The sequence below is a fragment of the Alligator sinensis genome, unplaced genomic scaffold (assembly GCF_000455745.1).
Source record: "Alligator sinensis unplaced genomic scaffold, ASM45574v1 scaffold630_1, whole genome shotgun sequence".
Classification (NCBI taxonomy): Eukaryota; Metazoa; Chordata; order Crocodylia; family Alligatoridae; genus Alligator; species Alligator sinensis.
The window spans coordinates 579,001-600,723 of NW_005842522.1; the positions used below are offsets into that span (position 1 = coordinate 579,001).

General features: G+C 43.5%; 1 protein-coding gene across 1 annotated transcript in view; it reads right to left on the minus strand.

Moving 5' to 3' along the window:
- The window catches only part of DOCK3 (dedicator of cytokinesis 3), a 590,333-nt gene that overhangs the window by 141,053 nt on the left and 427,557 nt on the right, over nt 1–21,723 (minus strand). The window contains exon 15 of the mRNA XM_025213329.1: nt 8,719–8,843. Within this exon, the coding sequence (XP_025069114.1) occupies nt 8,719–8,843 (125 nt within the window). The remainder of the gene's footprint in view (nt 1–8,718; nt 8,844–21,723) is intronic.

The window sequence follows — 21,723 nt, forward strand, 5'->3', positions numbered from 1 at the left end:
TTAATAAAAAGTCCATAAGTAAAGCAATGGGCCAGAGAAGATGAATAGTCACTTTTTATTAGGTTTTCAGGAAATAAAAGGTCCCCATATTTGTGTCATAGCTCCCTACAGAGAACTCCTGCCCTAACTCTCAATTTTTAAAAAATTCTTTGAATCATTGTCATTACAGTGTCTTAGTATCCTTAGAAAATGTCTCTTCAGTTCTTTGATTAGTAACAAATGAAGAACCCCAGATGAATAATTATCACCTAAAGGAACCAGGGATGACTGAATTCCTGCTTCTGTAAACTAAAATGCCTAAGTGTCTCAACAGATCAATAATTTCTCAAATGTGGAGGAAAAAATGTGACTCAATTGTATTTAAAAGAATAATGGAAACTTTCAAAACAGAAGGCAAGGGTTGGCAGAAATATTGAAGGAAAGGTCCTAAGGTTCCCAAAATAGAAGCACTACAAGGTTTGCATTGCACTGCAAATAAATTGAAGGTATGGCTTTGGACAAATTCATATATTAGGTTGGACACTCAAAAAGTAGACTGGAAAAATATGACTGAAGCAAATGGCTTGATTGAAGTACTGCAGAGAAGGACCTGGGAGTTATGGTGGACCATAAGCTGAATATGATTCAATAGTGTGCTTTTGTTGCAAAACAAGCCAACAGTATCCTGGATTTATTAACAGGACTGCCACTTGCAAACCAAGGGAAGTAATTCTTCCACTATGTTAAGCACTAGTGAGATAACCTGGATAACTTTGTCCAGTTTTGGGCCCCACACTTCAAGAGGATGTCGACAGTTTGGCAGGAGTCCAGCATAGGGCAACAAAAATGATTAGGGGCCTGGGAGCAAGACTTGTGAGGAAAACCTGAAAGGACTATGGGGATAGGACTAGAAGCAATGGTCTCAAGTTGAAGCAGGGGAAATTTAGGATGGAGATTCAGAGGAAATTTCTGACTAGGAGAGTGATCAGGCATTGAAACAGGCTAACTAGAGAAGCTGTGGACTCCTCATGCTTGGAAACTTTCAAAAGCAGGTTAGATAAACACTTATGTGAGATGGTTTAGTTAGGGATGATCCTGCCTTGAGCACGGGGCTGGACTAGTTGACCTCGTGAGGTCCCTTCCAGCCCTACTTTTCTACAGTCCTATGATCTTAAAACCAGTTAGAAAAGAAACAGCTTAAAGAATCTTCAAGCATATCTTCCCATAGAGAAACTGATTCGTGGCAGGAAGCTCCTCCATTTAGAAACAGAAGTCAAGAACCACACAATGCAATAAGTGGAACATAGCCTCCAATAAGAAAACATTTCTCAGTAACCCACAGGGAACATTGCCATAAGAGGACGTGCTATAGAGATTCCTCTAAAGTATCTCTAAAATCTCTCCTGAACGAGAATATTGATTTTATTGTGCCCTTATTAGTATGTACATGACGATGTGTCAAAGCACATCTCCAATAATTACACCCAAGCTTTCTACCAGTGAATTCTCTTATTTTTGAGACAAAAAGGGAAGAATCAAACCTGAAAATGATAGAGAAAAATTCACTGGAGGCTCAGCTTTCAAAACAAAATCATTCTCCCCAGGTAGGTTTTTATTGCAGAGTCCTAGACTTACTTCAAATTGAGTATGTGTAACAGGGCCCAGCCCTGTTACTAGGGGTGTGGAGGAGCCTGAATAGCCCCACATCCTGGAAACATTCCCCATGCCCACCCCAGACTCACTAGAGGCTGAGAATTCAAGTTGGGGAATTCAGTAAGCCTCCCTAGCAACGGAGCTAACAGAGGTGTGGGGAATGAAGAAGAGCTAGCCATGTCAGATGCTGAAGGCAGCCTCAGGGCTGCCCTGAGCCTGTGGGCAGTCTAGTTCAAGCAGCTGCTGGAAGAGGCCATGAGCAAAACTTCTCTTCTGTTTTTTATTTGTCTGTTTTGTTTGCAAGGAGCTTTCTTCAAAGCCTCTGAAAGATAAGAGGTGACGGGTTGGGAGGGGTGGGGAGTGAAGCCTGGGAAAGCCTAGCAGGCCAAAGACTTTGAAAAGCTAAGTGGCAGTTTATTTGTTGAGCTTTGTCTGTTTGTTCTGCATTTCTTAAAAACCCAGGATGGCCTTGTGGTGCTACAGATTAACTCGGCTGAAGCCGAGGCGAGAGACCTGAACAGTGGGTCCTTAGTTAAAGCCAGCAGCAAAAGTAAAAGCGGTTGGCTCAGGGTGCCTGACCAAACATGCCTACCTCTGCTCTACCTGAAAGCTACCTGTAACAGCGTATAGCAGGTATAAGCATTTTAACTGCTGGAATAGTGGCCAGGTGGGTGGAGTTGGTGGTGCTGAAAAATATCATATCTGAAATGCCTCTCTGATGACATTTTTGATGACTAACTCATTTATATAAGAGAATGGTGCCACACTTCTTAAAGCTCACTCAGTGTTGCAAGAAAAGATGATAGAAAGAATGCCTGTATTTCCACCACAAATATCTCTCTAGGGTTGGTCTATTGTTGCCAAGTGGGGAATGAGCATTAAATCTGTCATCTCAGACAGTTTCTTAATTGCTACCAAAAGGAAACATGTTACGATATGTGTGTATGCGGCTATATGCAGGAATATGTTCTGTGTGGCTAGCTTGCTTATTAGAGTGGAAAATAATTCCCTAAAGAGTCTAATTTCTGCACCTGGCAGGTAAACATTTCTGCAGCAACCCTTAGTTTGATGATCGGGAGCCTGGAAGAGAAAAGGGAGCTTAGAAGAGAGAATTTCATTCTATTATTTCCTGGTCATCAAAGTGTCCAGATATGGACATGTGCATGGTCATCTGAATGCCAAAAATGCCATTTATGATCAGGCTGGAATTATATTCCTGACCACATAGCCCTGAGCATATGAACAACTGTGTATGCGTGCAGACTGTGCATATGCACGGGCAACAAAATGATAGGATAGACTTCCCATCTTTTCTCCCCCAATTGCCCAGCGGCTAGACACTCATCTGGAAGGTCAGAGCACTGAGGTTCTGGGCCCTCCTCACCCACATATGGTTTGAACCTGGGTCTTTCTGACTCCCCAGAACAGTGCTCTAACTAGTAAGAGGTCAACTATTATCCACAGCCTTCTCTGGTGCTCTTTTAGAAGCTGCCCTCCTGGGAAGCCATGAGAGGAAGGCATGTTGGAGATTTGTGGGGTGAGGAGGAAGAGAGAAAGCCAAAGGATGTGGGGCTTAGTGGGGTAGCTGCTGGCTTAAAGGCTAAATACAGACAGTCAAAAACCCGAGGCTGAATCAATTCAGTCTTTGTAGATTAGTTTAAAATGCAGAGATTAAACTGAGAAACAACCGGACACGCATTTACTTTTGATTCAAAAAATGCAGCCACATGCCTGCAGTGGCTTAGGCCAGCAGCCAGGAGGCACTAGTGCAGCACAGCTCTCTGGCATGTAGCCTGCATGGGCTCTGTGTTTGCTTCCTCTTCCTGGTGCTCCTGAGGTCTCTGGGATTTGCTGTCCACAATCACAACAGAAGGACTCTTCCTGTTTCCAGGCACAAGCAGGGGTTGCTTCCAGGTGCCTCTGGGATTTGTAGTCCACTGTCGCAGCCAGCAGTAAGTTTGAGCAGGGGAAGGGGTATTTAACCCTCCTCCCTGGCCCCAGACCCCAGCTGGGGTTTGCCTGAGAGGGGGCAGCCCCTGCCTCCCTCTCAGCCCTGCCTACCAGCCCAGGACTGGAACGCATACTGGGTGCTGGGGGACTGCGACTTAATTTGAACCAGGAAGGGATCTGGGATAGAAGTTTCATAAACTGGTTTGACCCAAATCAGTTAAGTCTGATTACATTTAACCAGGTTATCTTAAACCAGTTTCAGCCATTTTGAAATTGGTTTATGTGCACTGAACGTATGTTTTGTTACAGGTTTAAATCAGTTTCTGAGCACTTAAACCAGTTTATGTGTAACTTCTGTCACTAGCCAAAAGGTGAGAGGCCCTGCTTCCTAGCCAGGGGCCTTGCTCCCGGGGAAGCAGAAGCTCTCCCCCCCGACATTGCCCCTCCATCCATTTATTTCCAATGACTATATTAGTGGCTCGCCTTCTAACAGTGTAGCAAGAATTATTCCAGAATTCCTTTATAATTAATCTTTAAAATATGAATCTATTCTTTTTCGATGCCTCTTTCAATATTATCTTGTATTACTGAAGCTGAAATCTTCTTAGGGTACAGACAGATGTAACAATATCAAAGACTACTGATATAAACTGTTACTATGCAACTGTTACATCTGCATGATTCTGTATTGATATAAGTGTAGCAAAGCCACCCTGACTTAAACCCTGCTTCATTTAGGGTCAAAATTAAGATTATTTAATTAACTCATGTCACTACAAGATTCTGCAGACATAACAGAGACTAACAGAGGATGCATCTCAGCAGTCTCCCCACCTGCATTCTTGAAACAGCTAAAATGTCCATTTATCCATACCCTTTACTGAGAACTGCTTTTCAGCAGCATTTTTTTTTCCTTCAGCATTTTATTTTGTCCTTGAGTGATATCAGCTTCTCTCCTGATGGGAAATGGCAGAGATGTCACACACACATGATTAAAAGCCTGCTGTTCTAAGTGGCCAGATTGTAGATTAGCTAGGACAGATGTATAGAATGAAAGGTAAAACGGCTTGACAAAAAAATTGTGAATGGTTTGGAGAAAAAAATACCAAACAAACCAGAATGATTCTGAGTACAGAAGGTGAACAGCTATTCATTTAATAGCATACTTAAAAGAGCTAAGGTAATAAACTTGCAGAAGTTTTTGGCAAATGGATGCCTAGACATATTAAAATCCATTGCAGAGATGAGACTATTAAAACTGATGAAGCTCATCACTATCAGAGATCTGCAGCTAAATTAGGAGGAAGATCTTGAATACAAACTTTATTTGCTCAAACTTTACAGCAAAAATCTGTATTCTGGTGAATATGAGAAAAACCGGAAACCGAACGTTTGAAGAACCAAACCTTTCTATTTTTCAAGGCTTTTCTGAATTTATAACAGCAATGTATATTTAATATGGTCAACTGTCTTCAACAAGGACAAGGGTATTAATGTGCAATGATAAGTTACCCCACTAAGTTAAAAGTGATCCCAGATGGCTAGTCTTATTTGCTTTTACTCTGGCAGATGAATTGGCAATTTTTTTCCGTCAGGCAGACACCACTGCAGTGAACAAAAAGATGAGACAGGATTAGTCTCCAAACTGAATTCTAAGCAGTAGCATGTTTCTTCTACATGTTCATGTTTATTTCTATATATTGGCATTTGGCATTTTTTTAAAGTTGACCTCTTTGGTTCAGCCTGATATTTTAATATATATCTTGTTTCTGTTCTGAAGTAATATAAACTATACAACTGTATATTTAGCAGTGACAAAACGTTCAGATTAAAGGGAAGCAGAGTCCCACTTTCTTCTATTAATGGTAATTGCCCTAAGATCGGTACTTGCTATATTTTATGAGGTATGTCAGATCTCCTTGTTCAGGTCCCTGGGTATTTCCTACTTACAAATTATCAATTATTATGAATAAATTCATTTTTGGGCAGCTATCCGAACAATTATAACACTATGGAAGTTAAGAACCATTATAAATTCTCAACCAGACCTCCTTTTGGTGTACATCAAAATACCTTTCTTTCAACAGAGCTACATAGATTTGCACCAGTTTTGAATATGACATAAATATTTCAGTTTATATCTAGCTTGAAGTATCTCCATTTTGAGGATATATCCTTTGTATTCATCTTCTTGGAAGGACAGCTTTCTAGGGCAAGAAATGTCTCTTACTTTTACACACATCTATACAGTCCTTTATGCAATGAGCCCCCAGTCTCAGTTACAGCCTTTAGATGTGAAGTGTTCTGCCGGTCATTTAAAATAAGTAACTGATTTAAAAATGTATTAATTAATTTTAAAGGGATCTCAAATCCAATTAAACAGAATAAATTAACCCCCTCCCTGGAGAAGCCATAAGCACAAATCACGAAATTTACACCCTCCCTGGAGAAGCCATAAGCACAAATCACTTTCTTACAAGAGATCCATTTAATTTCTAATCAAATTACAAACAATGGGTATACCAACTTGATTTTCCTCCTTTGACTTAAAAATGTGGAGTGGCAGTGATTCTGATACTTATATACTTCAGTGTTTAGTCTTTTCTGAGAAACAGGACACAAAGGCTTTTTCATTATAGTGAAGGAAGCAAAAGGTAAAAGGGAATTATTACTAGTTAATGTACATTGCTATAGTATCTATACTTGATTTAAAAATGAAATGGCCCTTTTATAATAAACCATCTTTTGATACTTTATATAAAGGCAGGCCACACAAAAATAATAAACAAGTTCAAATAATGATAACAGAAAAAAAGCAGCAACCCAGAAAGTGGTTTATTTTCTTGGAGACAAAAAAAGGGGAACAAACAGTTTTTTCTTGTAACCCTATATTTTCAGCAGTTTTTCTTAAATAATTTTAGTATAGATATTTCTCCATTTCTGCTGGATGTTTAGTCAAAACACTCATTAAGTCTTTTCCACACTGACTGATTTTTTTATCATTTATTTTTTGTAAAAGCATAAAGACTCCCAAAGAAAGAACAAAATGAATACTAAATTTTTCAATAAGTTTTTACAAAATCACTACCAGCAACCAGTAAACTCATAGGTTCCGGCAGGGCCTTTGAAAATGAGGCCTATTCTATTTAATTCTGTTCGCAAAAAGTTTGAGGATTTACTTTTTTTTTGGTATTTTTTAAGAGGGAAGGACCACTGTGATTGTTTTCTTCCTGTCTTGGAATTTTAAACAGTAATCCCTGCATCAAACTCAATAATTTAGAATTCATTTAGGAGATATCTTTTATAATATCTAAATTTCTTTTAAAGATTTCAAGTGATTTGGAATCCCCAGTCAGTAATTCTAACAGTTAATTATTCAGTCTGTTAAAAATTTCCAGTTTGAATTTTCTAAGCTTTCAGCAACTGAATCATATTGTAGATCTCTGCCTATTATAAGAAATCTCCTTCTTACACCATTATTTATTGACTATGATCAAGTCACTATTTTGCCTTTTTTTGTGTTATGTTAAATAGATTGTGTCACTGACATCTCTTCTTGGAAGGTATATTGTCCAATCCAAGAATCATTCTTGTGGTACTTCTCTGAACCCTTTTTCTTAAAGAATACTAACGTTGCTACAATTTGTCATTCTTAATTTACCTTAATTCAGTCATCTCAGAGATAGTTATTATTATATCCTCTAGTTATTTGTTTGAATACAGCTATTTTAAAGGCTAAATCCTGTTATGTGCCTAATTACACATACACAGCTGTGTAACTGCAGTTTCTGGTACTTATGCCCAGTGTGTAATTCAGTTCTGTATGTGCAAGAGTATACTCACCCACTGAATTTATTCAACAGGACTGTGCTCTGGCCAGAGCATACAGTGGTGTATGCACACTGAAATAAAATCCATGACTAGCAGATGTGAGAGGGCAGAATATTAGCCCCAATCGAAATCATAATACCTTACCTGTGCTGTGGCCTGGTGATTATAGCACTTTGCTAGCGAGCAGGAGATGCTGGTTCAAATAATCTCTGGATGTGGGACTCTAGAACCAGGGTCTCCCACCCTGAGGACAAATGACCTCAGTGCTAGACTATTAGGCTAAAACATGGTAGGGTCTACAACCCCGCGTTGAAATATGGTATTATCTCGCATAGGCCATGACCCCAATAAGGCATGCACCTTGTTTTTGGAAGGCAGAATGTAGAACAAAAAAGATTTTTCCAGAGTCATGGCTGACTGTGACAGAGTAAATTCTCCTGGAAACACAGCATCCAGGAAGTGTGACTTCCCAGAAGACAGTCTGGGACAGAAACAGCAGGAGCTTCCAGCTGTGTCAGGACAACAACAATGCTAGGCCCCTTGCAAGGGTGTTAGCAAGACTGTTACTTCTTAACTGTAAACAGCTCTTTATAAAAGTTCCTGTAAATAAAATATTGTTTCCACAGCGCACACTCTCTCAAGACACTATAGACTGCATGCAGCAGTTCAATTGCTGCTTTAAGCACAAGCTACAGTATTCAACCAATAGCTACATTAGCTGAGAGAGGGTTTGCAGTTTCCTGGGCCAGAGACAAATGACAACTATCTTGGTAGCCACTGAAGCACTGTGTGCATGCTTCTGCTTCAGCAAAGAAAAGACACGAACCCCAATCTTGGAAGGCTGACTGGGGTGGGAAGAAGGAGGAGGAAGGGGCAAAAGTGTGTGTGGCATGTGAGTAAATAAGGCACAAATAAAAATTCTGCATAGATATCAAAACCGGAAGCTACACTTAGGCGCATAAAGTAAAATCAGATCTTGCCCTACATGTTTCTGCTATTGATGTGGCATTCTGAGTTAAAAGTTCTGCCAAAATTAATTTTCACATAATGTTTCTTAATGCTTAGACTGTCTGCATATTTAATGGTTGAATATTATTTTCTAGCTAAAATTAATTACTCCAAGTTAATTCAATTCTGGTAGTTGCCTATTTTATTAACCACATCATAGCAATAAAGAAATTAAAAGGGCTAAAATCTGAAGGAAATTATTTTTTCAAAAGCTTCCAAGACCCATCAAAGATGGTAAAGCAAGAGAATGTGAATGTGGGGTGCTATAACACAGCAAGGCAACACATTTTTGTTTACCTTCAGGATCTCTCCATCTGCATAAAGAACATACATGGTCACTTCAATGTTCTTCTGCACACTCTTTCCACCTCTCTCAAAATCCCCCCTCTCTAGTGTCAGGTACAAGTCATTGCGTATATCACCTAAAGTAAAAGCGAAGATTCACATGGTTAAATATAACATGGAAAATGTAGTGCCTCTATGGAGGCAACTGGCTTTGTTCTTCAAAACTCTGGCCAAAGCCCAACTCATCTCAAGCAGCAAGTTAATTGTTAATAAAGAAGAACATTTTAATGTCAATGCATTAAATCAAAAGATTGTTAGTAATGTTTTTATTAAATCTGAATTCAGAATCAATAGTTGCATTATTATGTGGAGGTGGGGGTGGTGGGAGAGAAGTGGAAAATAACCCCATATCCCTTTGCTGACTTAACTGACCTGGAGAGATTAGGCTAAAACTTAACAAGCAGTCAATAACACCTGATTTACTGTTTCTGGTATGCTTAAAAATAAATTAGTATTTTTGTAGCTATTAGTAGAAAATTAAGTCCAAGTAACACTTTTCAAGTAACCAATGTTTTATTATCACTGTGACAAAAGCAGAAGCTGCTTGTGTTTTGGAGACACTTGTTTGTAATTCAAATCACAACTGAGCTGGAGTGGGAATGAATTAATAAATTCCTTCCTGCTGCATTCCTGGATGGTTTGTAAGCTCCAAGCAGAAGTCCAAGACAGAGGGCAATGGGAGGGCCTGCTAATTTTTCACCACCTTGTTTTCAATTGCTTTCAGATCACATGATTATATCTAGAAATACAGATCATGGTGCATTAGGGTTAACAATTTGTCAGCCCTTTGTTGCCTTGAACTTGACAGCCCACTTTTCCACTCTTTACTACTGGTCTGGGAAACTCAGCTTTAAATTCTAATGCAATCAAGACTAAATCATGCATATTCTGTAACAAAAGAAGAATAGAGAGCACCCATTTGTTCTTTAGGTTGTTTGGGTTTTTTATGGAACTGTCACTGATGGCTAACAGTATGATTTCTTCTTTTGTTTTTGTTTCCTATATACCATCTAAAGCTCAGTCCAAACTAACTCTTCCTGAAATATGTGTAAGATTAAAAGAACAAACAAAAATTAAACCCTTTCAAGGCAAATACTGTGTGAAGTAGCCTGAAGAACTAAATAATGAAGCAATGGAACGGTTATCCAGCAAAGCAGAGTCTGTTTGAAAATCTGATTTTTCCACTCCAGTAGGTGGAATAGTTGATGCATTTAAATCTATTTATTAATTAGAAGCACGGTGAGAGAAGCAGCATTTGTTTTCAGGCAATGAAAGAAATCTTTCTACATCTATCAGAAATACCAGAAATCTATCAGAAATCTTTCTTGCAATTGGCATCCAAGCTGAATTGTTCCTCGTGTCCTTTCCCAAATCTACCAATAGACCAAAAAACATAAACTTCTGGTCATGTCTTCATTCCCTCAGTTGTCCCGCTGAATAGTATAATTCCTTGGCACTGAAGATTAGATAGAGAGCTACATTTGTCTAGAGGTGCACTGATACATTGGTCCATATTGTATTGCACAGTCGCAGCATGCGCACGGCCAGCCTGGAAGCTTGGAGAGCAGCATCCAGCTGGTAAGTCTGCTCAGGAAGAAGGTGGGGAGGGCAGATTGAGGACCCTGCAGCGAGGGAGGGAGTGGGGCTGGGGCAGGGCGGGGCACACGACAGAGCAGCAAGAGGCTTGTCCAGGGGGCGCGGGGAAGGGGGGGCATAGCCTGCCCTTACACGAACCTCTGGGGTAGGCACTGGGGTGTATGCCCCCTGGGTCTGCATGTGGGGAGAAGGTGGGGTGCCTCTGGGGGCAGTGCCAGGCTTTTCCTGGCAGGAGTGGGGGTGGGGGGAGTGGGGAGTTGGGCAGAGGCTGCACTTGGGGCAGGCAACAGCGGCAGCCCTGGGAGTGGTTGCTACCCGCCCCAAGTGCAGCCCCAGCCCAGACCCCGACGGTGTGGGCACAGTTCCCAGCCCCAGCCTGCAGCAGCAGCCCACCCTCACCCTGCGCACATATCGGGGGGTGCACATGCCCACCATGGCTCCCCTGGAGGTGCATGCAGTGGCAGGAGCTGCCCCCTCCCCACTCCGTGGACGAGCCGAGGATCTGTCCTGTGTCCTGCCCTGGCTGGACAGCACCTGCCTCTGCCCCAGACCCCTCCTCTCCCCTGGGGCCTTGACCTGCGCCACCATGGCTCTTTCTCCTCCAATTACCAGCCACATGCTGCTCTCCAAGCTGCCAGGCTGCATATCGGTAATCAGACCAGTATCGGCCAATATGGCTCATTAATAATCAGCCATACGTTTTGGCCCAAAAAATCTTTACTGGTGCACCACTACACTTCTCCAAGTCTTCTTTTGGGAGCTGCTTATGAGTAAGACTGTGGGCACATGTACACGAGATGTTTACTGAAGAGCTGCCAAATTAGCTTTGCAGTAAAGTCTCTGTGTCTACATGTATGGCCCTATTAGGTCACAGTAAATTAATAAATGCTGCTGTAGGTTAGTACTTTTAAATCCAAGTACTATCCTGTGGCGGTGTTTGTCAGTACACAGTAATGCATGTGTAGATCCTGACCCAGGTGGCTAGGGCACAAGGGTGCTTCAGTGTCGGGGCTACCTGTCAGCTAGCCCCGCACTAGAGCACCTTCATGCCCCAGCCAGCCCCTCTATAGCACGTTGAGCTGGGTTGGAGCAGCCCTGGGTTGGCAGGCTGACCCCCGAGGTCCCCTGCTAGCCAGGACTGCTGTAACCGAGCTCAATGTATTGTGGTCCCAGGTGCATGTGTAAACACGGCACCCACGAGCAATGTACTCTAGCACGATATGAGTCGGAGTTTATTGTTCCATCCTAATAGCATACGTGGATGGATGCAGAATGTACAGCTTCCCCTTCACTCCATTACTCCCAGTCCCAATATGTAGGCCCACACAGTCTGCAGCTTAAAACAACTCACAGTAGGGAACTGAAAATGCTAAGGCTCATTACAGGGGAAAAAAAATGCCACACGGAAGCAGATAACAAACAGGTTTGCCTAGTCTCTCAAGCATTTTATCTAGCTTTCTTCACTAGGGCCAGTGGACAAATTTAACACCTGGGAACCAACAAAGACATGAAAATGGTTAATGCATTTCTAATCAGTCTTATTGCTCAAAAAGCAGACCATGATACCCATATCCCTTCTATGGACGCATCCACACATGCAGGCATGTGCGCTTGCAGCAGCTCAAATAGAAGCGGCACAAATTTGAGCCAGGGCTTTTTGCCTCAGTGCACATGCCCAGACATGCATTCTGGTGTGGGGTAGATTGTGCCACTTGGGGCAAAATAACCCTGGCTCCTTCTGGATCTGCAGCCAGGGGGAGCTAGAGGCTGGGGCCAGCACCTGTGCTGGCCTCAGCAGTATAAAATCCTGCCCTGTGCTGACCCCAGCAGTACAAAAAGCTGCTCTAGCAAGTAGCTCAGGTCTACTTGCTCTCAGGAACTTCTGAGGCCTGGCCATTTGGTACCTGGGGACACTAGCCCTTGTGCCAGCTGGACTGCTGAAGCAGCCCTGAGAGTTCCCTGCACCCTGTACCCACTGCAGCAGTCTGCCAGTGGGGACTGCTGCCTGGCTGTGATCTGCTGCCACCTGCGACAGCATGTGGGCCAAGACTGCATGCCTGCCAGACTCAGATGGGGGCTGCATGGCCATTAGAGGCATCTGATACTCTGGGCCAGCTGCTAGTGGGCTGTGGCTGCACAGTTGGCCTTTGTGCAGCACTACTGCCATGTGTGCCACCACCTGGCCATCTGGGTAGCTATCGCCCAGATGTTCTCACTGAGGTGGCCTGTTTTGAACTGTCAAAGCATGTCCTCCTGGCCCTAAGTGGCCAAGAGGTCAGTTGCCTCCAGCTGGGTCCTGGGTGCAAGCTCTGAGCAGGCTCTTCTGCCTGGGTCCTGCCACTCGCCTCACTAGCAGGAATTCTGGTGTTACCTATTTAAAACTGCAAAATCCCTGGAAAAAACACCCAAAGCCACTCTTTAAAATCCCCCAAATCCATGTTCATACACAATTAAAACAAAAGACCACTATCTATCTATCTATCTATCTATCTAGAGATATCAAATCTGTTGGGCAATGTTTTATCTAGATATTTATAATTTTAAAGCAACTTTAAAGCCTATCAGTGCCTCTATCATCATAACAAAATAAATTCTAAATAGCTATACAGTTTGGCATTTACTTTTGGCTTTTTTGTCATAGAAAAATCAGAGCTGCCCCTACCCACTTTGCTCACCAGGTTGTGCAGTGCTGAGTAGCACTGATATGCCAGTGCCCTGCCCTTGCCCCTACACTCAACCCACAGCCTGCCCCCCACCCCAGTCCCCTCATTCCTGACCCACAGGGCCAGGTATGTAGGTGAGGGTTTTGTGGGGATGGCTCCCCACTTGCTTCCCCAGCTCCCTGAGCATTCCCTCAGCCCCCCCGTTCGCTCCCTTACCCGGCCCCAGCCCCCACTCACTCCTCCACTCAGGAAGCTGGGGCCGAGCAGGGGAGCGATCAGGGAGCTGGGGCTGGGTGGGGGAGTGATTGGGGAGCTGGGGCTGGGCAGGCCCCCTGTCATGGTCCCCTCCCTGCTCCTCCAACCCTCCCCACCTTCTACACCTGTCCCTGCAGCCTGCACCGCTGCTTGCCCTGCATGGGCAGGCAGTATGCTTTAGCACTGGGGCAAGGACAGCCATGGAGACACTCTGGATGGCTACCAGAGCATCTCTGTGGAGGACCTGAGCCTCTGGTTGCCTCTGCTTTTTTCCCCAGGGGTATTTTTTAATACCTGTATCTCCAGGTATCAAATTTTGCCCCCGTGCTGCAAATATGCAGTGCAGGGAAAGCTTTTTTGTTCCTGGCATGTGTCTTGCATCGTCTCAAAGGGGGTTTGAGATGTTGTAAAAGGCATGTGCAGGCTTGTGTGGACATGCTCTACAGGGCTATTAGAAAGATAGAAAAGTCTCTCGGTGTGAAAGAGAGAAGTGGGCAAGAGTTGGCCTTAATGAAAAACACATACACCTTCTTAAGAACAGTTCATACAGTGAGAGGAAATCATTTATAGCTATAAACTGTAACATGTATTGGAAATTAATTTTACTGGTTTTCATTCATATTTCAGAGCCTCCTGGTTGTGGATCTGAATGCTAACTCTGGCAGTCCAGAGTTCCAAATTGGTTCCTAAGCTAATTTAGTAACCATTGATATTTATATAAAATTTAACATCACAGTTTCCTTTTCTCAAGGGAAATTACTTCACCAATAAAATAGGCATATATTTCAGAGGAAAAAAATAGCTAAAAGAACATTTGATTGACATCATGCACAAGAATGAGGGGAGAGGGCATTTTAGTTAAGCACACAAGCCTAACTACTTTTATAAAAACGCCTTATGGTCTCTAATGTCCTTGCAGAAGAAAACAGGACCTTTCTGAAAACAAGTTTTTTATTCAAAGTAAGGATATGAGACTAAACATATCAACTTCAGGAAGGTTAAAGGCTAAGTTTGTTCTACTGGGAAACCATTGTAAGGGATGGAGTTATTCCAAAATCTGGAGGTTAGGACGCAAAGGATGCATCTATATGTGCAAATGCTGCCGGGTTCGTTTACTCTAGAGTAAATTATTGTAGAGTAAGCCCACCCTGGGCAGGCATCTACATGTGCGGGCACAAATGCTGCATGCCCCTGGAAGCTGGGGAAGCATGGCGACTGCCCATGGCATTGTTGACGGCGGGGGCATGGCAGCAGCAATCAGGGAGCTTCCACAGGCAGCTGCGGCAGTGTCAGCCACAAGGCGGAGGGGGGGGGGCGGGGGGGGGGCTTTTTTTTTGGACATGCCTGCATCTGTGGATGCGTCCATAGAGGGGATATGGGTATCACAGTCTGCATTTTGAGCAATGAGACTGATTAGAAATGCATTAACCATTTTCATGTCTGGGGGGGGGGGGAAGGTGGCCAGTGGCAACCGGCAGTTCGTGACCACCTGCAGGTGCCGCTGGTGTCTGCAGTGTCAGCAGTGGCCAGTAGAGATTGGGGACTGCCTGCAGATGCTGCCAGTGGTGTCGGTGGTGAGGCAGGGGGTGGTGAGCAGCGACTGCCCACAGGGGCCACTGGCAGCATTGGTGGCACTTTTTTTGCAGAGGGTGCACCACCAAGCTCAGGGGGTGCTAGCCCAGGGGTGGCAGGGGCTGAGAGATTGTTCCCTGCCCTGGAAGTTGCCTGCTGCCAGGGCTGGCTCCAGGGGCAGAGGCTGGGTAGGGATGATGTTGCCCTGCCCTGGCAACAGGGAGTTCCTGGCCCTGGCTCCCTGATTGGAGGCACAGGGCTTGGAAAGCTGTAGGGGAGGGGCAGGTCCCAGCCCCTTGCCCCAATCCACTAGTGGGGCAGCTAGCAGTGAGCCCCCAGCTGGACAGGGATTCCCCGGCCAGCCAAGGCTTCACTGCTAGCTGCTCCACTGGAGGACTGGGGCAAAGGGCTGGGACCTGCTCCTCTCCCACAGCTCTTTCCAAACCCTGTGCCTGAATTGCCTGTTTGGGACACAGGGCTGGGAAAAATCTGTGGGGCTGAGACCTGCCCTTGACCAGGACAGTTCCTGGCCAGTCCCAGGCTTTACGGAGAAGTCTGCATGTGCAGCCTGGAGCTGGCTGGGAACTGCCCAAAATGGGACAGTTTCCAGCTACCTCCAGGCTGCATGTGCAGATTTCCCTGTGCAGCCTAAGGCTGGCCAGGAACTGTCCCAGTCTGGGGTAGCTCCCAGCCAGCTGCAGGCTGGCCAAGGAACTCTTCCCATGCAGGCAGCTCCCAGCCCCTGCTCCATGATCATTCCCAGTTCCATAATCACAGAGTAGGGGCTGGGAACAATCTCCCAGTCCCCTGCTGCCAGGGCAGGGGGACATTGTTCCTGCCCAGTTTCTGGTGGCAGAGCCTGCCCCAGCAGCAGGCAGCTCCCGGGGGCAGGAAGCAATCTCCCACGCCCTGCTGCCCATCTGATTGGGAGCAAATTTGCTCCCAGTTGGCTTTCCACATGTGTCATACTGCTCAGTAATTACTCAGCAGTTAATTTGCTACTTGCATTTGAAGGAAGCAAATTTACTGCTGAGTACAGCAAATTACTGTGCAGTAAGGGTCAGCACACGTACAGAATGATGCTTGCTATGCAGTAATTAGCTCTACTGCGTAGTAAGGTGTCTCATGTAGATGCACCCAAGATGAAGCTTTTCAGCTTAATGGTGAAAAGAATTATGTTATCAGAAAAATAGTAGGTTGTAATAATATATTAGTTGGTCATTTCTGGGCCCACTCAGATTTGGGGATCACATTTTTCTGAAATGGTAGCTATAAACAGAAGGCCTTTAAACACAGGAGCACTAAGCATGTTACATTTATGATGTGATTAACCAGAATCATGTCTTAAGTTGTTACCTGGCCACATGTTAATGCAATTAATGCAGGGACGGGCAATTATTTTGTGTGGAGAGACACTTACCAAATTTTGGCAAGCTGTTGAGGGCTGCAAGGGTAACCCCACCCCTTGAAAGGTGCCCCGCCTCCTGGTCACCACCTTGGGACTGGAAGTCTCACCCCTAACCTCTTACCTTTGCCACTGGAACTCCCTTCCCTTGCCCCCCCACCCCGAAGTACTCCTTTCAGCAAGGGTTTGCCATCTCGGAACCAGAAATATACCAAATGATATACTAAAAAAAAAATCAAACATTTACTACAACATTCATTAATTTAATTTCAAAAAAATATTTTTGCCCTGATTTACATGCGTTTGTGTACTGTACATAAAGGTGATTGCACAATAGTTTAAAATTAAGACTTTCTCTTGTATATTGTAGAGGGGTATGGGTGGGAGTGTGGGTGTGTGTGTGGGGATAGATAGGCATGGGATGTGTGTGTATGTGGGGTAGGGAAGCATGTGGGTGTGTGTGTGTGGATATGGCATATGGGTGGGTATGGGGTGCGTGGGGGCTGTGAGTGTGGGGGGGAGGGTGGCTGGGGAGGGCAGTGGCATGTGTAGAGGGGGAGGATTTGCCCACACCCCCCCCACAGCAGGCGGATCCCCCTGCAGCACTCCTCCAAGCCCCAGGGGCACTGGCACGGTCCCGTGCTTCCACTTGCAGCCACTTTTCCCCCATCTGCCACCACTGCCCTTATGCTGCTTCCCCGCCCCAGTGCTGCTTGCTGCTCCGGCACCAAGTCCCACCTGCACAGCTGAGACTGCTGGATGCAGCAGGAGCTGGACTGCCGTGGCTGGCACTGCACGGAGCTAGCTAAGTATTGCAGGGACCAGGCTGGCTCCTGCTACGTCCTGTGGTCCGGTGCTGCAGCTGGGAACCACATGGTGCTACAGTGATTGGCGGGGGGGGAACAGTGGCAGCGGTGGGCAAATGGCTGTGGCAGGTGGCGGGCAGTGGCAGTGAGTGGGTGCATGGAGTACAGTAACAGCTGGGTGGGAGTGTGGGGCCCATGCTGGTGTCCCAGGGTCAGTGCCGGTGGGGCCCAGAGCAGGGCGGCAGGAGTGCAGGGCTGGGCTGCGCCAGCAGGGAGAGGGGGAAGCCAACCTGGCCCCACATTGCTGCCACCCAGCATGGCAGCAAGCATTATTGTAGGGATCCTGCATCAGATCATATCACACCCTCACTTGCATGTCTGCCAGGGGCCTAAGAGTTGTGTAAAAATCATGCCAAGTCTTCAGTCTCAAATTAACTTCTTAAATCCCTATATCCATATTCATTCATTACACTTAGAAAGCCAAAGATGATATCCTACAACAAATGTGTATACAGATATGATAGTGTAATTTGCATGCGACTAAACAAAAGTTTGGCCAATGACATCAGGAAATGATTTAAGTCAACTTTCATGCAGACTGACCGTTGGTTTTCAAACAAAGGGGCCTGTTTGATAGAACTATTATTCTTTAATTCAGAAATTCCTCCTCCTTTGTAAAAAAAGAAACAACCCCCAAAACAAAAACCCTCTCTATAACAAACACATAAATAAATATTAAGGACTTGTCTGACAAATCAACCTATTCCTTCTGTGTTGCAAACTACTGTACAAACAGTAGTGTTTTCCTGAAGCAACTATAACTCATGCATTTCTCAACTCATGGTTTTCAGAGAACAGCACAGTATGGAAACTTACAAAGACTGTTTCACATGAACACTGCATCTTAGAAAATCAGATTAATTGCAACTAAGTAGTTGCCTGTTAAAACATTGTAGTTGCCTTCATACAACAGTTTCTATTGAAGTGTTTTCACTCTGGTTAGTAGTCAATGTTGTAATGAAAAAATCTAGTAACAATTTTCAAAAAAGGAGCACTGGCATTTTTGCTCAAGTTTCTTTTCTCAAAAAAGCCCCCAAACCCTTCCAAAACTAGATGAGTCATGACTGTGCATTTAATGTTTGCAGTATTCATTTAGCCACTTACTGCCATTTATTTCTCTGTGAAATGCTTTGAGCATGAAGAATCTTATATAAACCCAAATTATACTCTATATTTTATCAAAAAGGCATATCCAGTGTCTCCCTTTCCTCTTCCACTTGAATTATTTCTCTATTTATGAAGCCTCTAGTCCAGAAAACAAACACCAACCAAGCAGTAAATCTACCTAGCTTTGACAACTGTATGTGTGAAAATGAACCTTTTATATTGTAATTTAAAACCACTTTAAGGATAATTGACAACAACTATGCAATTAAAGGCCAACTGTTATTATATACATGTATGCTGGCTTGCCTAAGTCCTAGAAATTGAGAAATGCATTGCAGGACTATTGAAAATTGCTGGTATTCATTTTTTTGTTTTAAAGGCTTGAAGTTGAAGATATCTTCAAATGCGAACCATTCCAGTTTAGTGTTAGCTTATGAGCTGCCATGTATAAAAAGTAAATAGGAAATTTTCATTGAAGAGATTTGTTTGCTATCTACATAAGTGACTGACCAAGATGTTTTGCTCACAATGTCATCTGCACTTCTGTAGCACTTTTAATTAAATAATTTAAACCCACTTTAACTATCCCTGGGCCCTTAAGGAAAGGAATGGCCATTTTCCCATTTACAAATGGTAAAACTGAGGTAAAGAGAAGTTGCATGACTTTTTCAAGGTCATAAAGAAAATTTGAGACAGAGCTGCAAATAAAATCCTAAAATCCTGACTCATCCATATGTTTACTAAGTAGGCAGCTTTCTCAAATTTTGAAGCCTTGTAAAATAGGTTTAAAACTTCAGTGCACATTTGGGGAAAAACAGTAGGTCAGTCTAACTGATATGTGTACCTTAGATGTGTCCACTCTGCAAAGTAATTTAGAAACAGTCAAGTAATAAACACTGCTTATCCAGGCAGTGTTTGTAGGATCTTTTAAAAAAATAAAAATCCACTCTCAGGAGCTATAAAAAAAGAAGCAGCAGGGACTATATGCATGTAAAATTCAGGTCTGATTCTGTCAAACTCTTGAAATGGCCCTGTGTAGGACCCTAGCCTGCGATGTATGGAGCACTCTCAGCTCCATCTGAAGTCCACGAGGTTCAGCACCTGGGAAGTATCAATATTTTGTAGTACTGAACCTTTACTCTCTAAAAGAATGCCTGTTATACCTTGAGGGTTTAAAAGTACAGGGAAATCAAAGTAGAGCTAAAACAAAACAGTTTCTGGATCTGAAACAAAACAGCTCCCTTTGATGGCATTATTGAATTTAAATCAGTTGATGCTCTGATCCCTAAGTTCCTAAAATTTTAAGGGACTTAGTCCAACATACTAATACATTTTAATAAGTTTAAACTATAACATTTAAGGGTATATACACGTTACATTTAGATTGACCTAGCCTAGGGTAGGTTGATCTAAATGCCCACTTGTGCAGATGACTGTAAGGTTTAATTTGCCAAAAAAATAAACATAAAAAAAATGGTGTGCCCTAAATTAGTTCACCTCAGGAGGTAAACTAACTTAGATCTAGAAAGCATTAGCCCAATCTATGAAGCAGTTAATCTGATCTAGCAAACACCTGCACATCTTCAAAGCACAGTCCTGGGGCTGTGCTGTTCCTACACCCCACCCTGACTGGGCTAATTTTAGCCTCCCAGCCTTCCCCCTCACCCTCAGACCAGGCAACACCCCCCCTGGATCCACTAATGCCCCTGCAGACCCACCAGTCTTTCTAGACTGCTATCCCACCCACCACCATGAATTACTTATCTCAAGATGCCCACACTGCTCCTGGAGCTCCTAGTCTAGACTTAGGTGGCTTAAAGTAAGCGGTCTAAATCTAGACCAGGTACAGCAAACATATGAATGTACACTGTAGGATTAATATTACAAAAAGCATGTACCATGTGCATTATCTAAATCAGGGGTGCTCAACCCCTGAGCCATGGTCAAATCTGGCCCATAGAGCCAAGGCATCCAGCCCACAGGGCTCCCCACAGGTCACGAAATTTGGTTGGGGGGGGGCGGGGGGTCATAATTAATACTGCCACCCCTCCTCCTTTGCCAATTTCCCAAGCCCAGCACAGCCAGGTCAGGGCTGGGCCATGCCTCTTTTCCCACTGCATGGCCAGAATGGGGCTGGGCCATGCCCCCTTCCCCTCATGCAACCAGATCAGTCAGGCTATCCCGCACCCCTTACACACAGCCAGATTGGGCCTTGCCCCAGCAGCCCTGTGCACAGATCAGGTCCCATGCCTGGGTCTGGCCCATGGAGGGACTGAGCACTGCACATTTGGCTCATGCAGCAAAGAGGTTGAGCACCACTGATATAAACTGATTCCAGTTCTTTGCAGTAATGATGGTCAAGCTCTCCTGATGCCTGAAATGCCTGTGTTAAATCTGAAACTTGCTTACCAAGCATATCTTTGTTGGACAGCCCCACTATTATCTGTCATACAGAACCTTAGCTTCTTCAGTACTTTTCCAAGATATTACACTGTATTGATCTGAAAAGGCTCATAACTAGAGTGTGATCTCAGATAGATTGATTTTGTCATCTTCACTTTGTATGGTACCTTCTTCTTTGAGTAAGTCCATAGTCAGCAGCATAATCTTAAATCATGTATGTTTTTCATTGATTTTTTCTTTTAATAATCATAATTAACTCTACTCCATGGGAAACTGAAGTAAAAGTTTCGTCTTTGCAATATCATATACTTTATGGTTTTTAACTTTTCTCATGCTCTTAATAACCACTGAAAACATATTAAGTGTCTATTGATTCATATAAATATCAAAGCCTTTTTAAAACTGCTCTAGCACTGAAACAGGCATTAAAGTATTTGTAATGTAATTTGTCATCTTGTAAACAAGGCATAGACCCTACCTCTTTCCTGGAAAATGAGCAAGTGATTATATTAAAAGTTAATGGAAAAAAACATTATAATAGTAAGGGAAACATAATATTTTATTTATTATTATTATTATTATACTTATATCACAGTACCAATAGTGGGATAATAAAAGAAAGTTAAATTAAATACATTCGTCTAAATGAGAAAACTACATGAGTTTAACCCTTCATGATCTTTTGGGGAAGAAAATGGTCAGATTGTATTTTTCCCTCCTCTGAAGGGAGTGATAAGAGAGACAGATAATATCACACTAACCTACTATCTGAGAAAACACTGGTGGACCTCTGTGGATTCAAATGAATTAATAAAATATTTTTACACTGATAAATTCAGCAGCGAACAGACAAAAATATTTATATTCACATTGTCATGGTTTTGCACCTAAATTCACTAGAAGAAATTTTGCCTCTAATCTCTCTGCTTTAGCAAGATTTCTTTTTCATACTGGTAGAATCATGCAATCTTTAGAGGGAGTAAGACACATTAGTGGATGGCCCAGCATACACCTTTGCATGAATATGTTTCATTACTCTACTGTACTGGACAGACAAATTTTATTTATTTTATCTGGAATATTTTCTGTT